Here is a 20,252-nt window from a genome sequence, read left to right as displayed (position 1 = left end):
TTGCATATTTGCAGTAAAAAAAAAAAGCTAAGAAGAATAAAAACTAAAAAAACAAAGTTATACAGTAAATTTGAAAAACAAAAAACAATTATTAAGAAACACAACAATTAAAAATTAGGGGGAAAAATGTATTTACTTTTTTCTACTAATATTTCTCATATCTCCATCATGAGATGATTAAAGTGATAAGACGACTGCAGCATTACTTATATAAGCTTCCCAAACTTCACCGGCCAGGTCTATTGTTAGTAGTAACCCTTTGATAGATAAGGCTCAGACGGAGGAGACGTTTTCTTCCCCTGGGACTACCAGTCCAGACTGCCATTAGCAGAACTCCAATGGGAAGCTAATTCTGCACTGAATATGTCAGCACAGCCGGCTGCAGCCGATGCAGTCCCCGGAAGCCGGGTTTTGTGCTCACTAAAGGTTTTCCCTACCTACCGGTTCCCTGTTACATTGTTAGTGCAGGCAAAATGGACACTGCTGCCTGAAATGAAGAGCAGCCGGGCAGCCCCCCTGTCTCCATAAGGTAGGAGCCGTTACGTCACCCCATACATACAAAGTTACTCTGCATAAACATGTTCTGTAAAGTTTTGTTTAATTCTGCATTTACGTTTCAACCCCTGATTAACCACTGACAAGACAAGTAATAGAAAAAGACGAAATACAGGCCACTGCAGATACTGTAGCAACACCCGTCCCAGGAGCATCGGATGAATTGTGCAGCTGCCTCCTGAAGTTTGCCTGCTCTAATTATATAAATGAACAAAAAAAACAGGCAAAAAAAAAATAATTGTCTGCACAGTTCATAAACAGTCCCTAGAAGAATATTATATATATATTTATTTATTATCTATATATATATATCTATATATATATATATATATATACATACACATCTATATATATATATATATATATATATACACAGGTATACACATACACACACACACACACACCTACACACACACACACATATATATACATAAGAAATGAGGTGTCACTCAGAAGCTTTGTAACTTGCAAAAAACATCTATTACAATCGGTAACGTTTCAAGGACTTGCTCCCCTTCTTCAGACCCAGGGTATGAAATGTTACCGATTGTAATACACGTTTTTTGCAAGTTACAAAGCCTCTAAGTGCTGCCTCATTTCTTAAGGATATCTGTAGGAGATTTTACTCCAGTGGAAGGCACGGGAGCAAGTAATCCCTATGGGGCAGCAGGAGTGTCGGGGTATCGGTGAATACATACACATATATATATATATATACACACACAGGTTGAGTATCCCATATCCAAATATTCCGAAATACGGAATATTCCGAAATATGGACTTTTTTGAGTGAGAGTGAGATAGTGAAACCTTTGTTTTCTGATGGCTCAATGTACACAAACTTTGTTTAATACACAAAATTATTAAAAATATTGTATTAAATGACCTTCAGACTGTGTGTATAAGTTGTATATGAAACATAAATGAATTGTGTGAATGTAGACACACTTTGTTTAATGCACAAAGTTATAAAAAATATTGGCTAAAATTACCTTCAGGCTGTGTATATAAGATGTATATGTAACATAAATGCATTCTGTGCTTAGATTTAGGACCCATCACCATGATATCTCATTGTGGTATGCAATTATTCCAAAATACGGAAAAATCCCATATCCAAAATACCTCTGGTCCCAAGCATTTTGAATAAGGGATACTCAACCTGTATATATATATATATATATATATACACATACATATATACAGGTTGAGTATCCCTTATCCAAAATGCTTGGGACCAGGTGTATTTTGGATATCCGATTTTTCCGTATTTTGGAATAATTGCATACCATAATGATATATCATGGCGATGGGACCTACATCTAAGCACAGAATGCATTTATGGTTCATATACACCTTATACACACAGCCTGAAGATAATTGTAGCCAATATTTTTTATAACTTTGTGCATTAAACAAAGTGTATCTACATTCACACAATTCATTTATGTTTCATGTACACCTTATACACACACAGTCTGAAGGTCATTTAATACAATATTTTTAATAACTGTGTGTATTAAACAAAGTTTGTGTACATTGAGCCATCAAAAAACAAAAGTTTCACTATCTCATTCTCACTCAAAAAGTCTGTATTTCGGAATATTCCGTATTTCGGATATTTGGATATGGGATACTCAACCTGTATATATATATATATATATATATATATATATATATACACACACATATATATAAATCTCTCTCTCTACAATACATATATATATAAATATATATATATATATAAATATATATATATATATATATATATACACACACACACACATACACACATACATATATACATACACACACACACACACACACAGTAGTGGCCAAAATTGTGGAAACCTTTTGTAAAATGTGTGTTTTTAGGGTTTAATTGCGTATAACTGCGTTCTTTTTAAAGAAGATACTATGAAGGTGTATATCACTGGAAAGATGATTTTATACATGATATAATGCAGTTCACCACGATGAATTATCTTTATTACATAAAAAGGTATAGCTCAGGTGTTGCGATGCCATAAAATGGATCCAATAAAGTGTTAGCATGAGTAAGCTCACATTTGTTGCTACCAGAATTGATAGTAAAACATCTTATTTAGTTTTTTAATTATCACTAAGTTGGTCACTGTTTTTTTTATGCGTTTCTTTTACTTTCATTTCCTGAAGTAAGCTGTGTAACTTATTTAGTATGACAAGCAAGTAAAAAGAGTTAACTAGTCACCTAGAAAGAGATACAAAATAATTACTTTACGTGAAGAAGGTAACACAACAAAATTCTAAGAAAAGTAGATGGCAATATAACCAAAGGAGGAATTTGTGAAACTGTGGAATAAATATCAGTACACTCTGTCCATTCAAAAGTAAACTGGTCAAGGTAGGAAAAGATCCACATTACCATGCTGTGATAGAGGAATGGAAAAAAAACTGTGCTTGAGAGACAGAAAAAAAATCGTCTGAGACAACCCAAAATTATTATGTGAATGTGGTATAAACATCAGTGCCACGATTGTTTGATGCAGACTTCAATATTTTTGGATTCAACGCCAGAATGCCAAGGAAAAAGTTACTTTTATCTCCCAAACAAAGACGGAAAAGATAAGAATGAGCTAAAAAGCATATTATTTGATCAGCAGAACAATGGAACAGAGTCATCTGGAGTGACAAAACCAGAATATCCATATTTGGTAGTGATGGCATGAAATATGTCTGCAGAAGAATTGGAGAAAATTTGCTACCTGAGTGCACAACAGCTACTGTAAGGCATCCAGTTAGTGTTATACTATGGGGATGTATGACAGCAAAAGGTGTGGGGCGATTTTATGTAATCAATGGCATTTTAAATAGCCGCAAATACATCCCACAGTAGGGAGGGGGAGCAGTAACTATGCAGAGCAGTGGGTAATCAGCGGATAAATAGGCGCTGTGCGCATAGCATTTATTCACAGTGCAGAAAAAGCCTGGGGGCAGCCTAGCATAATGGAGAGTTCTGGGAACGCCCCCATAGTGACGGAAACGAGAGTGACACATGGCCTCATCCCTTTTCTAATGCGGGCGCGCTTTTGGAACGCCAAAGATCCCGACCCACTGGCCACCAATGTTGGGAGGTATGTAACTGCAGCAAAAGGCTTCCCAACGAAGTACTAATGAATATTGGGGGTCATTCCGATCTGATCGGTGCTGTGCGCTTTTGCACAGCAGCCGATCAGGTCGGAACTGCGCATGCACCGGCGCATGCCACACGGCCGTCGGACCGCTACGATCGCCTCTGCCTGATTGACAGGCAGAGGTGGTCGCTGGGCGAGGGGGCGGAACGGCGGCCTATGGGGGCCGTTTCGTGGGGGCGGTCCGGCCAACGCAGGCTTGGCTGGACCGTGTGGGGGGTGGGCCGCAGCGGATGCGTGACGTCACATGCAGCCGCTGCGGGTCGGGGAGCAACGAATAGCTCCCGGCCAGCACGCTAAAGATGCGCTGGCCAGGAGCTACTCCTAAAGTGCAAAAGCATCGCCGCTGGGCGATGCTTTTGCACTTCTGCGGGAGGGGGGAGGGGCGGCAGTGACATGCGGGGCGGGATAGCCCTGTACCGGGCGTCCCGCCGCATGTCTATGTTCAGTTCAGTGTTTATACCTGTTATCAAAATGTAAAATGTTGTTATAAAGTTCATTGTATTACATTGTATTATGTTCTAAATTAAATTGCCATTGTAATGATGTATGCTTTTTGGTATAATACTAAAATATATTAGTGCTATAAGCTGTTAAACTTCAAAAATGCACATTTTACAAAAGGTTTCCACAATTTTGGCCACTACTATGTATGTGTGTATATATATAAAATATTATTATTTTATTACAATTTATTTATAAGGCGCCACAAGTGTTTTGCAGCGCCATACATAAACACACATTAGAACAACACAGGGTAAACAAAGCGTAACTTTATGGAAAACTAAATACAGAACACGGGTAACAATTAGCAGCACAGTTCTCAGTACACAATACAGCGGAGATGTCAGGAAGAAAAGGAGTAATTGGCGTACTACCGGGGGCGGGCAGCCATTGTAAGAGATGAACAGCCACGAGCAGCAAGAAATGCCGGTATAGACAGTCAGTGAGTAGGAGAGAGCTGTAATTGAAGTACAGGAGAAGAGGGCTGTGATACAGGAGGGAATAGGGCCCTGCTCCAAGGAGCTTACAATCTAGTGGAAGATGGAGACAGAAGGGTAACATGAAGCACAAGCAAGCGGAAGGTGGCCTGGTGTCAGGAAGTAAGCGAGGCATAGAGGGCCAAGGCATGAGGATGGGAGAGCAGTCTGAAGACTGGGTTATGCGGAAGGGTAGGCTTTGATGAACAGGTGGGTTTTCAGTGCCCGGTTGAAGCTTTGCAGGGTCAGGGAGAGTCTAATAGAGCAAGGGAGCTTGGTCCAGTGAAGAGCGGTGGCACGGGTATATATATATATATATATATATATATATAGCCATACACACATACAATCAGATCTGTCCTTCTGGTTGTTGCCACGTAGCGTACTTCAATGGGAACCGCGCATGCATGCATGCAACTGCTGCCCTACTGAAGTGAATGGAAGACGGCTAGCGGTGGGGCCAGGTAAATTGGGTCATTCAACCCAACCTCCTCGTTGATGTACGAGTGGACGAGAGACAAATATGATATCCATGAATCACGTTACATTGTGAAAAGGCGGGGCTCCGATTGTGGTCATTCAAAGCCTGGGGGGGGGGTTCTAGGTACTCGGAGCTCATCCCTGCATGCTCCACTGCCCATCCACAGCCACATAACTGAACCAGAGGATGACAGCTAAGCACAATTTACTTGATTCCTTCCCCCCCCCCCCCCCTAATTTATCAATAAGAAACATTTGACCTAGAGGTACTGTGAAAAAAAATGCTGACACTCTAGGGCGCTGTGATTCAAGAAAGTTTGTGAACCACTGGATTATAATATTCTTATAAGAGCAAGGCCGGCCCTGACCAATCTGATGCCCTAGGCAAGATCCTGGCTGGAATCTGCAAGAGCTGAATGATTGGCTCTGGGCTGTCCAGGCTTACTGCTGCTGCTCCGCTACCTGCCATATGACTAGCCTGCCCAGATATCCCCAGGCTTTTTCAGATACCCCTGGGCTATAACACCTATGCCTAGGGCCGGATCTGTATAATAGAGCAATATCCAAATATCAAAATATTTAGCTTTCCATTTGGTAAATACTCCAATCCTGACTACATTTGCTCTGCAAGATTTAAGAACAAAGACATCCCTACTGCATTCAGCATGAGATTTTCCACAGTTAAAGGAAACAGTCCTCGTTAGTACGCTTGCTTTTGTGTGAGCAGGAAGTGATTGTCAGGGAACAAAGCTACGTACTGCCCCTAGTGGGATTATTTGTTTCTAATTAGCAGTCAGTGGGAGCACAGGTTACAATTAGCATGTAAAATGGTAACAACAGTTACGTTATTTAAGGGAAGTACAAATAACATCTTTGGGATAGTGTACATTTCTTATAAAGCCAGTTTTAAATACTGTATCTGTAAGGAATACAAAATCTGAAAATACAAAGCACAAATTTCCCCAGTACACTGCAATGGGTCAGCAAAAGAGACATCTTACATAATAAAATGCAGGGGATAGAGTTATACAATTGTCACACATCAAATGAATCAGTGCAATCTCCTAGTACATCTTCGTCGCATCACATTGTGGCTACAATGCATGGGATCACTCATCTCTGCTGTTGTGGCGCTGCCTAGAAGAGAGGCTGCAGTGTGCAGGCAGGACCTAGAACGTCATGCTGCCACGTCACTGTAAGACACAGGCTGGGCTGCATGAGAACTTCCTGGAAGAGCGCATCACTTCCTGTGCCGAAGCTGCTGCACTGTGCCCCCATTTGTCCACACAGGATACGTTCAATTTGCCGGCAGTCGGTATCCCAGCGGTCAGGATACTGACTACGGAATCCCGCCAGCTGATAATACCGCCAGCTGGAATTCCAGCAAAGCAGGGACTATTCCCACTCGTTTGTGTCCATGACACCCATAGAGTGGGAATAGATCCAGTGGCAAGCGCAAGGGAACTCTTTGTTCTTGCCCCGCTGCTGGCGTTCAGGCGGGTGGGATGCCGCTGTCAGGATATGAGAATAAATCATATTGAATCCATCCACAGACCATGACACACTGTCATATACCTTGTTAGCATAACACCTCACTGCCAGATTATAGGGAACATGTACTAAGCAGTGATAAAAGTGGAGAAGTGAGCTAGTGGAGAAGTTGCCCATGGCAACCAATCAGCATTGACGTAACATTTATAATTTGCATACTATAAACATACATAGCAGCTGATTGGTTGCCACAGGCAACTCCTCCAGTTTTATCACTGCTTAGTACATGTCCCCCTTTGTCTTGCATTACTTTGATGAGATTTGGGGCCTAATTCAGATCTGATCGTAGATGTGCTAAATTTAGCACATCTACGATCAGTTTCACAGACATGCGGGGGGACGCCCAGCACAGGGCTAGTCCACCCCGCATGTCAGGCTCACCCCCCCTACCCCCCCCCCCCCCCCCACAGGTAAAAAAGCATTGCACAGCGGCGGTGCTTTTGTACCTGATGAGTAGCTTCCTGCCAGTGCAGCAGCTGTCCGAGCGACTGAGTATGATGTCACCCAAATGGTCCGTACACGCCTCCGTTGTCCAGACCATGCCGCGCCAACGGCATTCTAAGAGGCAGACGCAGCCCTGAGATGCTGATAGCCTCTCACTGGGGTGTGTACGCGCAGTGCGGGGGCGCTACGCATGCGCACTCCACAAATTAATTCAGACTACGATCGGAAGTTCTGCCCTTCACAGAACCTGATTGAGAGGGATGGGGCAAGGTTGGGAGATAATTCTGCAACTACTTGGCATCAAAATTTTTGAAAAAATCATTAGGTCTTCATTAAGTAATGAGATGGGACAGTAAGATTATACCAAGGATTATTATTATCATGCTTTATTTATATGGCACCACAAGGGATCCGCAATGCTCAATTACAGAGTACATAAACGGATAAACAGGAAAATAGTGACTTATAGGACAAGTACAGGGTAAATAAACATAGCTACAGCAGCAGATGATACGACTGGACAGACACGCCTGCGTTTTCCCAAACACTACCAGAAAACGGTCAGTTGACACCCATAAACGACCTCTTCCTGTCAATCTCCTTGCGATCGGCTGTGCGAATGGAATCTTCGCTAGATCCAGTGCACAGGAGCGATGCTCTTTGTGCCCGCACATACGCATGTGAAGTTTTGCCATTTTTTTACCTGATCACTGCGCAAAGTAACATGTGCAGAGAGAGTTAGATTTGGGTGGGGTGTGTTCAAACTGAAATCTAAATTGCAGTGTAAAAATAAAGCAGCCAGTATTTACCCTGCACAGAAACAAAATAACCCACCCAGATCTAACTCTCTCTGTACATGTTACATCTGCCCCCCCCCCCCCCTGCAGTGCACATGGGTGGTCATTCCGAGTTGATCGTAGCTGTGCTAAATTTAGCACAGCCACGATCGTAAACTCAGACATGCGGGGGGAAGCCCAGTACAGGGCTAGTCCGCCCTGCAGGTCAGTGCCGCCCCCCCCCCCCCACACACACACACACACAAATACAAAAGCATCGCACAGAGGCGATGCCTTTGTATTTGAGGAGTAACTCCCAGCCAGCGCAGCTCATGCAGCTGGCCGGGAGTTGCTCATCACTCCTGCTGGCCGCTGCGGCTGCGTGAGACGTCACGCAGCTGCCACGGCCCGCCCCCCGAACGGTCCGGCCACGCCTGCGTTGGCCGGACTGCTCCCCCTAAACGGCGGCTTAACGCCGCCGTTCAGCCCCCTCCCGCCTAGCGACCGCCTCTGTCACAGAGGCGATCGCTAGGTAACGACGGCTGCCATGCACCGGCGCACTGCGGCACATGCGCAGTTCCGACCCGAACGCTGTGCTGTGACAAACTGCAGCGAGCGATCGGGTCGGAATGACCCCCATGGTTTTGCCCAACTGCTAACAAATTTGCTGCTGCGATCAACTCTGAATTACCCCCAATAAACCTAGCAACAGCTAGATTGCACAAAAACCCTGGACTGGTGTACTGTTTTCCTGGCTGCTGTGAGTTTGGAAGTGCCAATCTACCCCAGGAGAGGGCACCCCTACCCTGTTCTCTGCATAGTGTGCAGAAAGGACCTGGCTACAAATATTCAAATAAGTGTGCACAAAGAACAGAGCTTAAAATATTTAGATGAGTGTGCAGAAATAACCTGGTCATAAATATTTGGCTAAGTGTGCACAAAAAATAGGGCTACAAATAGTTGGATGATTGTGCAGAAATAACCTGCCCATAAATATTTGGATGAGCGAGCAGAGAGAACAGGACTACAAATATTTGGATGAGTGTGAAATAACTGGGCTACAAATATTTGGATAAGTGTGCAAAAAGAACAGGGCTACAAATATTTGGATGAGTGTGCAGAAAGAACAGGGCTACAAATATTTGGATGAGTGTGCAGAAATAACCTGGCCTTAAATATCTGGATGAGTGTGCAGAAAAAAACAGGGCTACAAATATTTGGATGAGTGTGCAGAGAGAACAGGGCTACAAATATTTGGATGAGTGTAAAGAAAGAACAGGGCTACAAATATTTGGATGAGTGTGCAGAAATAACCTGGCCTTAAATATCTGGATGAGTGTGCAGAAAAAAACAGGGCTACAAATATTTGGATGAGTGTGCAGAAAGAACAGGGCTACAAATATTTGGATGAGTGTGCAGAAAGAACAGGGCTACAAATATTTGGATGAGTGTGCAGAAATAACCTGGCCTTAAATATCTGGATGAGTGTGCAGAAAAAAACAGGGCTACAAATATTTGGATGAGTGTGCAGAAAGAACAGGGCTACAAATATTTGGATGAATGTGCAGAAATAACCTGGCCTTAAATATCTGGATGAGTGTGCAGAAAAAAAACAGGGCTACAAATATTTGGATGAGTGTGCAGAAAAAACAGGGCTACAAATATTTGGATGAGTGTGAAATAACTGGGCTACAAATATTTGGATGAGTGTGCAGAAAGAACAGGGCTACAAATATGTGGATGAGTGTGCACAAATAACCTGGCCATAAATATTTGGATGAGTGTGAAATAACTGGGCTACAAATATTTGGATGAGTGTGCAGAAAGAACATGGCTACAAATATTTGGATGAGTGTGCACAAATAACCTGGCCATAAATATTTGGATGAGTGTACAGAAAGAACGAATGCAGTTGAGTAAAAGTCAGTAAGTGGGAAAAAGTAGAGCAGTCAGACACATTTTTTTTTTTCAAAGTTTGCCTCCACGGGATGCGGTCAATTTACCTACAATCACCATCCTGACGGTCAAAATACCAACAAACATTGACCGATGGTCAAGATACAGACAAGGTAAAATAAAAATACATTGTCAATATACCGACATTAAAATGTCGACACGGTCAAAAACTCGACATGGTTTTTTAATTGAAACTGACTTGTTCATACTTTACCATCCCAATGGACGTGGAATTTAATAGTGTGTCGAGCGAAGCAAGGCACCGTGCCCGAAGCATGGCGAGCGTATCGAGCCATGCGAGGGGACGTGGTACACCTATACGGTGTCCATGTTGACCTATGTCGACAAAACTTGTGTTGACTTTTTACCTTGTCAACATTCTAAATGTCTGTATTGTTACCGTGTCAACTGTTTTAATGTCGGTATTTTGAGCTTGTCGGTATTTTGACCAGCGGTCAATTGTTGTCTGTATTTTGACCATCGGGATTTTGATTGTAGGTAAATCATACTGATCCCGCCTCCACAGGTAGTGTAGCATCCTGTGCTACATGATCCAACTGCATGCCCCCAGATCAAATGCCTGGAATTTCTCTCTGTCCGGGACCTTTGAAGAAGACTAGCGCTATCTTCTTTTAGCTTGATTGTTTACAATGAGAATTTATCTGTGCGACATCGGGAATGTAACACTGTTACCTTCCTAGACTAAACGCCAATCACTGTAACAGAAGGAATAATTTAGTGTGCACACATATGTCGAAGCATATAGAGGTAATGTGGATGCCATTGCATTATAAAGGAGATATTACAGTCTAACCCAGTGGTTTCCAAACTTTTTTGAATCACGGCGCCCTAGAATATCAGATTTTTTTTCACGGCACCCCTAGGCCAAAAATTTCTTATTGAGAAATTTAGAAAGAAATATTACATTAAGTACATCGCGTTTATATGTCATCCTTAGGGTCAGTTGTGTGGTGAGGGACAAGATTTGCTTCTGTTTGGCCACATATTTTATGACTGGCAGCCACCAGCACTGGTTTGCCTATTATATTGACCATGAATAATTTGAATTGGTCCTGGACCACCAACCCAGGGCACCCCTGCAGGTGTCCTGAGGCACCCCAGGGAGCCACGGCACACAGTTTGGGAACCTCTGGTCTAACCACTGTCTGCACATTTGAAGGCAACCATACTGTACTTACACATACAGCCTAACAAAAATACTAGGAACTAGTAATATCACTAAGGCATGTGACACTTTGTGATGTTACTTGTTCAAAGTGGCTACATTCTTAGTACCAACAGGTTATGCCCACAAAATGGCTGCATCCAGATTGTGTAGGATACACTTAACCAGGGTCGGACTGGCCCACAGGGGTACAGGGGAAACCACCGGTGGGACCCACTGACTGAGGGCCCACTCCTTCCTTTAGGGATCAGGTTCCAGACTGTGCACTTGTATTATACATGGGAGATATGTTGCATTACACTGCACAAGACTATTGTGCATTTCAAGCCTATAGGAGGCTGACCACACCCACTTTGTAGGCTGGCCACACCCCTATATATGGCCCCTAGCACTGCATTCCCCCGGTGGGCACTTCATACACCAGTCCGACACTGCACTTAAACTACTTAAAACAGAACAGTTGGATACACTTTATTTTGTCCACTTAGTTTATTTTTGTAAACTTAAATAAAGTTGTTAAAAAACAAAAAACAGCAGCTTGGAAAACCTGTAAAGCACAATAAAAGCAATTCTAAAGTCAATGTCTGAGATATTAATTCAATAGTATTAATATCACTGTACTAACGCTCTGAAGCTGCGTTACTAGTACTGTACTAGTACCAATGCGCTCAGTGGCAAACGCATGATTTGCATGAAGGGGGGGGGGGGGGGTTCCAGTACTGGGTGGAGCCAATCACGGGGGTGGGGACTGAGGTGACACAGTATATGCTGGTATGCTGGGTCCGTAAAACTAGTATGTCTGTGTGTGTATATATGTGTGTGTGTGTGTGTGTGTGTGTGTGTGTGTGTGTGTGTGTGTGTGTGTGTATATATATATATATATATATATATATAGACACATATATATACCCCTATATATATATATATATATATATATATATATATTACACACACACACATATACATAGCATATTAAACATGTATATATACACATACAGTACACGTATATATACACATGTATATATATCATATGTGTGTGTTTATATGTATGTATATACATGTGTATATATATATGTATGCACACGGATATATACTGTATGTACTATAATTAAAATAAAGTAAACTTTTATTAAGCACTTACAAGTGCCACCAGGAAGACAGCAGGCTGCAGAGGACGCTAGACATCTATTATTAATACTCATGCAGCAAAAAAAAACAAAAAAAACTGTATTATTATTAATTTATTTTTGGTGGAGCAGGGTTTCTGGGTGCTCGGAACCCCCCCCCCCCCCCCCCCCCTGGGTGCGCCACTGGCTCTGAAGCTGCGTTGATCTTTCATCACTACCATAAGACTAGCAGGCTTTTCAAACAACCAAGATGACCAGTTTCAGTAGCCAGTGTGACACTGAACTAGGTCATTAAATGGCAGCTCCGAAGATTAGTGTACAAGATATCCTGAGCCTACAGATGGCAACTGTTTGCTTTGTGAATATATCATCATTTCACTCCAGAGAGTTTTTATTGCATTTGCTTCAATTAGCATTTATCTCTAGCAGGGACTCTAGAATTGCTGACCAAATCTGAACAACTTTATTAGTCGAGATGCCACTACCCACACATCAGCACTAAATAACATCATTAACAAACTATAGTACAAAGCATCATTTTAGATTACTGGAGGTGGAAAAACAAATTGGATATTATATGCCAATATGCATTTACCGTGTATTAGTATGTTTTGTAATACACTTACCAAAATAAGATGGAGTGGACTTATGGGGCTTGAGGTCCTCACGATGCTTACCAGACTTCAGGGTATATTTATCAAGGGGAAAATAGGATGCGGCCTGTATTGCAGAAGCAGACCCCGACAAATATTTTCAATATTATGAGGGTATCTGGTATACCCCAAATTGCTTTAATTCCTGTTTATAGAATCTGCCTCTATTCTCCATCTCAGATGACGTATTTCAATAGTTCATCATTTGATGACCCTGTAAATTCCAGCCAACCAAAACATGAGTCTTCACCAAAGCTATTGGACCACCCCTGAGGGTTCATGGTCAAATGTAAAACAGCATGACAAGAGGAAGCTTGGGCCCCAGATGCGGTGGCTTCTGGCCTACCTCGAGCCATGGTGGCTGTGTGCTGATCCCTGAGAAGTACTGCTATATATATATATATACATATATATATATATATATATATATATATATATAATATATTTTCACATATGCACACACTAGTTTACACATACAAAGTCTTTAGGACCTTACCTCATCCACATTTTCGAAGGCATTAATGATATCGTATGGTAGACAAGACAGCAGGTCTATGACAAACCACGTCTTCAAGTAGTTCATTCTTATAAGTTTGGGATCTGAAATGACCTCTCCTCCTGGCCCAACAAAAGTCGTATGAAAGTTTAAAACTATGTCTACGAGGAAAATCACATCCACCACACTGTCCAACACCAGCCAGGCAATGTTGTTCTGCTTCGTCTTGAAGGAGACATTGTACGGAACCATGATTGCTGTGTAGAACGTCAGAATCAGAATCACCCAGTCCCAGGTGGTCTTGAACGCACAGTAGTGTAATATGATATGCGGCGGCGTTTTTGGTGCTTCTTGTTTGTACTGAGGGAGGATGTCTGATCCCAACTGCAGAACCTACAGAAAGAAATAAGAACTTGTTTAGTTACACAAACCCAGGGGATCCCATCTCCTGAACTTGAACTATGAATTGCCAGCAAATCTGTTTCACCTGTGTTTTGGGACCAACAGGTGAACACAAAGCCCTTTCCCTGGAGACCGTCCACTTTACCTCCCATCACAACATTTATATTTTCAACCCTAAATATTTGTAAGTTTGCAGATTTTTTATGTATTTCTCTCAAACCTCAGCTGGCACAAGATCTTCTTGTGAATAGATCTGTGGGTTTCGGTACTGGTGTGACTGGTGACCAAAAAAACAAACACTGGGGCAGATGTATTAACCTGGAGACGGCATAAACCAGTGATAAGTGCAAGGTGATAAACGCCCCAGCCAGTCAGTGCCTGTCAATTTGCATATTGGAGCTGATTGGCTGGTGCATGCATCACCTCGTACTTATCACTGGTTTATCACTTCCTTATGCCTTCTCCAGGTTAATACATCTGCCCCACTGTGTGGATGATTCAAGCTGACAAAGATTTAGGTCTGTGTTTGCCCTTCCGACGCACAGCGTCTTTTTTTGCGTAGTTAGCTGCACCACTTCCATAAATACACGCCTATTTGATTTTCCAGCATAGGTTCCACCTAGCTTACATTGAACAGCGTTCTCCTCCTCAAAATTCTTTATCCCATACTGACCCAACAGAAATGTATAAAGATCCCAGACGTGTGGGTCACTGATCATCTCTTCTGCATTATTCGGGAAGTTTCTCCGGAGCAGAACACACAATCCTGGCACAATTCTACATTATTAGCAGATCGATCACATGCCAGCGTAGCAGTTTCTCTAACGCGGATTGCAGAGCCCTGTTCATATGGATTATTCAGTGTGATGAAAAACACGAACATTGTTCAGACAGGGCTGTTTGATGTGTACGGTCTTTGATGTAGGTCTAAAATAAGACCAAAGAGTTCTACAAGAATAATGGTAGAAAAAATCAATAAAATAAATAAATAAATAAATAAATGGAATATACAACCTATCCACATACATTATGGGTCTAATTCTGAGTCGGACAGATCTCTGGGCAAGGACGCAAATGATGGGTTTTTCCTACTTTGCGTGTGCAGATGTGAATTCACGCACTTTTGCACATGTCCGACCTATTTTTCTTTCCGTGAAATTGGTCATTTCAGGGCGGCAACAATGCAAGTGCTCGGAACTGCCCTGTCTTGTGGGGGTGCCATAGGGGGGGGGAGGGGGGTACCATAGGTGTGGTAATAAAATCTCTGTGTGATTCTATTTTGTGTGTACAGGGAAAGTAAGACTATTTCTACAAAATCTCATGGACATAAAGCAGCACCCGTCCAATCTGTTGCAGCGGCTAGCATAAAATCAATCAACAGCACGGGTTTACGCTTGCAGACGCACTAACCGATTCTGCATTAGCATAAGGCAATAAATCTGGCTTCTACGCTTGTCCACAGCCACTGAGTTTGAAACAAACCCTATACGTTTATGCTGTATCAAGGGATATCATGCAACGCTACTGTAAAACATAAGGGTATTTGACCATGTGAAAACAGAAGACTGCAAACATGCAGGGAAGATCAGTGAGAGGCCTGCATGTGCAGAGGACGTAAGACTACCGTCACCTGGAACATCACCACTCGTTATATGGTCAGATATAATGACTTGAGCTCCACCAACTCCACCGCACATCTAAAACACCTACAGGCTTCTCTGCTCTACAGAAGAAACTGCCGGAGGACAGGCTGCACTGCAGTAATAGCATCAAACAACGTTCTATTTTAGGAAATGTTTATCCGGAGACATAAAATCAGCAAATATATGGATTTGGGTTCTTCGGTTGCATAGTTACACATACAAGGTGCTGTTGTCAACATGTCCATATTGTTATAACAGATACCTCTGCCTTCAGCAAAAAAAAAGGAGCTACTTTTATCTTAAATTTTGATTAGGTTCCAAAGGCTAACAACACTCACTGAATTATTAATTTGGGCAATCTAACGATCTCATCAGTACATGAATCATGCAGTACAGGACAGTCCACGTCCTATTACACACTCTGTGGAAGGCAGGACAGGAGAGTAACCTTACCCCAGGGGGGATTAATTACAGATGTGCTAAGTAAAAAATGTCATATCTTTCTAACAGACGTGTTGAGTTTTTTAGGCAGCGCTGTATTATCTGATGCTGCCTTTACTGGTGCAGTAAGCTGTTGCAAAACCACGGACAGAAATCATACTCATGAAATAACCTGAAAATAATTACATAAATACAAAGAAAACATAGGTGTCTTTCTTCAGTCCTGTAAGTTAGAGCATTTACACTTCACTAAGGAGCTAATTTTAGATATGCAATCATACATTACTGTTTTATTTTAATTAGGCACGAGTGCAATAAAGAACCTTTGTACTCATGCGGGAAAATGTTTGAAGCTCGCTTGATTAGCAACTTCTTAGAACAGTGAAAAGAAAAAGAAACAAAATTACATTGTTACATTTTTTATGTATTTTTTTAAAAAATAATTATTTGTACTGTAATTTTACTAAGGTGGGCAACCTTTTAAAAGACCGCTGAACCTACAATATTACACATATCCAAATACAAGTTTAAAAAATAATGTATTGTTAAAAGTATTTGAAAGGTTTCACATTTATAGGGCACAAAGATAGGGTATTGGGAAGGGGGCACAATGTACCCGGGCCTGTTAGGGGTACCGGGCTGTGAGAGGAGACAGGGATCTCAGCAAGTGAAGAGGGCAATGGTATTCACAACCTGGACATGTCCTTTTAGTATTGGTGGGCAGTTGTATTAAGCCTGGAGAAGTGATAAAGCAGTGATAAGTGCAAGAAGGTGATAATGCACCAGCCAATCAGCTCCAATATGTAAATTAGCAGTTAAGAGCTGATTGGCTGGTGCATCACCTTTCACTTATCACTGCTTTATCACTTCTCCAGGCGTAATACATTTGCCCCAGGGATCCAAAAGATCTCCAGGTGGCCACTCACATGTTCTGCAAGAGGTGAGTACTGTAAGTGAATCTGAAGGCAGTGTCTTTCCATGTGATCACTTACAGGAAAGTCTAGGAATCACGGGGTATGTGTGTCCCCTTTGACCCCCCTATATCGCCGGGCCTCAGACCGTTTTCTAGCAAGCCCACAGATGCATGTATAAGTGAATGTACTGTACTTTATAACTAGTATCCAGGTCCTAAAATGAGGTTTAAACTCAAAGCCATTCATCTTTTAACACTTTTCCAAGCAAAGGTTTTTACGGAAGAGGGTCAGGATTTGTTAGACTGACTTTGTAGATTTCCATGGAATTGTAACATATATAGAACGGTCCCTGAAAGAAAAACGTAAATGCCAATTGTGTCTTTATTGTACATAAGCAAAGTAAACTGCTTTCTTTACAGTGGAGCTAGTCTGCTACTGTCAGCGAGGGCCACTGACCTACTTGAATGCTTGAGTTTCTCTAATTAATATGTAATTAACTAGTGAACTTTGTAAAGTGCATCATTAAGTGCCTGGCCTGGCAATGGCCTTCAAAGCCCAAATTTAGAATTTTGCACAAAAAAGTTTTACCAACAGAAGGACGGATAAAGGAAAATAGTCCACGTAACCAAATTTCCGATTATAGAGAATTAACTAAGTAGATAAATTAACTTTATGATAACATATCTTTCTTCACAATGTTCTTCTTACCAGGTTGGATGAACAGCAAGTCAGCCAACACTGAGCAAACACCCAAGGTGATGTACTGTACTTCTTTTCTCCCACAAATGTGACATACATGTGCATAAACTTTGTTTCCATGGTAACAGATGTTTTTTAAAAGGTGTCAATCACTGTGTCTGGATGTATATTCTCTTTGTGGAACTTTATGTATACATGTATCCCCCCCCCCCCCCTCTTCTTTCTCCCCCTTCAAATTTTATCTTGCTTGAAACTGTAATAAAAATGTAATCTTTGGAAGAAAAAAAAAGTGTCAATCTTTAACAATCTTCTACTCAGAAATAACAGTAAGAGTGTACTCACGCATTTTAAGCAGTTGATTTCAGGCAAAAGTCATATTTCAAATATGAGGCATCGTTATAGTAAATTGTACCCATAAAAATAATTTAATTAGGTCTAATAATTTTGGAGTGTACTTGCCCTTTCATGTACGTTTATTGCTTGATGGGATACATAGACAGTTATATAAAATGGACAGTGAGTTTTTTTCCCCCTAATTTCCACTATTTAGGCTATAGAGAAACATCAGAATTTTCACACACTTCGAGTGTATCCATTTTGTCCTAAATTACTGTCAAATAATGCATAAAATTCACAGTCTCTTACTTCCGCTAATCTGGAATGTTTGTGGACCACCTCTGCTTTGTTCATAGGAGTCAGCTGCTGCAAGACACTTCGGCTGTTTGTCAAAGCGCGAGTTAACCGGGCAAACTTTGTCCATCCTTTACAGAGAAACAAAATAATAATAATAGTAGTAATCATTTATTTCAATGAATCTGACATTTGTAAATAGCTCCTGACTAAGGGGGACATGCACTAAGCAGTGATAAAAGTGGACAAGCGAGCTAGTGGAGAAGTTGCCCATGGCAACCAATCTGCATTGACGTAACATTTATAATTTGCATACTATAAAAGTATACAGAGCAGCTGATTGGTTGCCATGGGCAACTTCTCCACTGGCTCAGTTTTCCACTTTTATCACTGCTTAATACATGTCCCCCTTAGTTTTATTTTTATCTTTAAAAAAGTAACTAGGCTGACCAATCTGAAAATGAAAAAGCGTTCAAGTTATGCCGAATCAGAACGCAGCCATATTAAGTGTACCGAGAGTAGGCAGTTCATCGAAACCCCTGCAAAACATATATGTTATTTAAGAGGTTAAATTTTAACTCTTTCATTTCCAGATCCAAAGCTTAGAGGGAATACGGTTTAGAAACCACTAATAATATCAAGCAGTAAGCAGCATAATATATAATTTAATAGCATGTTACACGTATCACAAATACATTTGTAGCTCACACCAACTACAGTAGTCGTTTTCTTTCATTAGTATAGCCTATACTAGACTGCCAAAAGCTCATATTTGGTTGGCTCTTGTATGTTATAGCACTTGTGATTTTGATAAAGTTATTAATAAATCATATTATACAATCCTACATGGATATTATAAGTAGGACTGTACAGGTATCAGTTTCATATCTATCTTTTAATGACACCTCATAATTACAAATAAGTGAATAAATGGAGATGTAACAGGTACTTCAAAAAATAAAAGTGTAGACATTAAGATAACGTTGATGTTTTTGAAACTTTGGTCCCCCATTACTCTAGTATAGTACATTGGCAGGCCCACTATTGTACCAGTCTTTGTACTGAGGACCACCACCGATCTTCCATCTTAAGTGACAGGTGATCCAGGGGCGATATTCAAATGCTGATCGCGCCCATTACAAATCGGGTTTAGGCGCGCAAAGCACCTAAACCCAACTAAAGTAATGGCCGCGAGCGTGAAAAAGACTCATTTGGGTCTCTTTACGTGCATTCCCACCACTGTGTACAGTGACTAATAGTTTAATCCTTTTTATATAAGGTGACCTCATAGTTGTACTTTGCATATACTGTTTCTGTCATAGGACAGTTCCAAACGGACTTAGGCCAATTATGGAGCTTATATCTCCATAGTGGCTGGCAGAAGTCCTTTGAGAAAGTCACGCGTGGTCGTGACGAAACGCGTTAGGACTCCTCCCCAGCCGGATGTAATCCTCATTGCACCATGGAGCGATAATACAACGAACCGCCGCTATTGAATATACCGAGAGGACTCTGACACAAGTCCCTCACAGCTGTGTATACTTTGCCGCTCATCCACATCCACTAAGAACAAAGCGGCTATGCCACGCTACCCGTTCATCCACCGAGAACCAAGCGGCTACGATACCCGCATTCAGTGGCAAGAGACTCCCCTGTGAGTATTACTAACCCGAGGACGCTCGGGTCCGGGGAGCAACTAACTCTGCTCATATACTGATAAAATATTTCTTGGGCCACTGCAACATGGGGCCAATATTTGATACACAGTTTCTTTCTCGGAATCTCCAGTGGTGCTAATTGTTTCAAAAAATCTTCAGACTGTTACTTTTTAAACTAAGTGCTTCTGAGCTAAGAGGCTGCACTGGCATTATTAAAAGCAAAAAACACTCTGGAATCTAATTAACAGCCGGGACCGCTAATACCACTTATACAAGGATATCCATGAGTCTCTGGCTTGTTATTAATCCATTTTCCCTTTTTTACATTTTGAATGTTATTGATATCAGCTTTTTTTTTTTTTTTATGGGTGTGATTATTGTATGTTTTTCATTGTCTGTATATTAAATGTACATTTTTATATCTTCGTCTCTTTTTGACATATGTTATATGGAAGTGAGATTTCTGATCCCATGAACGCCGATCTGGCAGA

At 41.5% G+C, this 20,252-nt stretch overlaps 1 protein-coding gene across 8 annotated transcripts in view; it reads right to left on the bottom strand.

The window, feature by feature from the left end:
* Nucleotides 1–20,252, bottom strand: part of KCNH5 (potassium voltage-gated channel subfamily H member 5) — a 544,426-nt gene that overhangs the window by 339,907 nt on the left and 184,267 nt on the right. For all 8 annotated transcript variants that reach the window (XM_063947262.1, XM_063947258.1, XM_063947259.1 and 5 more), the window contains 2 exons: nt 18,119–18,234; nt 13,375–13,767 (listed from right to left, as the gene is read on the bottom strand). In XM_063947262.1, the coding sequence (XP_063803332.1) occupies nt 13,375–13,767; nt 18,119–18,234 (509 nt within the window). The remainder of the gene's footprint in view (nt 1–13,374; nt 13,768–18,118; nt 18,235–20,252) is intronic.

Source organism: Pseudophryne corroboree, chromosome 12, assembly GCF_028390025.1.
Source record: "Pseudophryne corroboree isolate aPseCor3 chromosome 12, aPseCor3.hap2, whole genome shotgun sequence".
Lineage (NCBI taxonomy): Eukaryota > Metazoa > Chordata > Amphibia > Anura > Myobatrachidae > Pseudophryne > Pseudophryne corroboree.
Note: the sequence above shows the minus strand (reverse complement) of the source record. Positions and strands in the feature narration are given on the sequence as shown.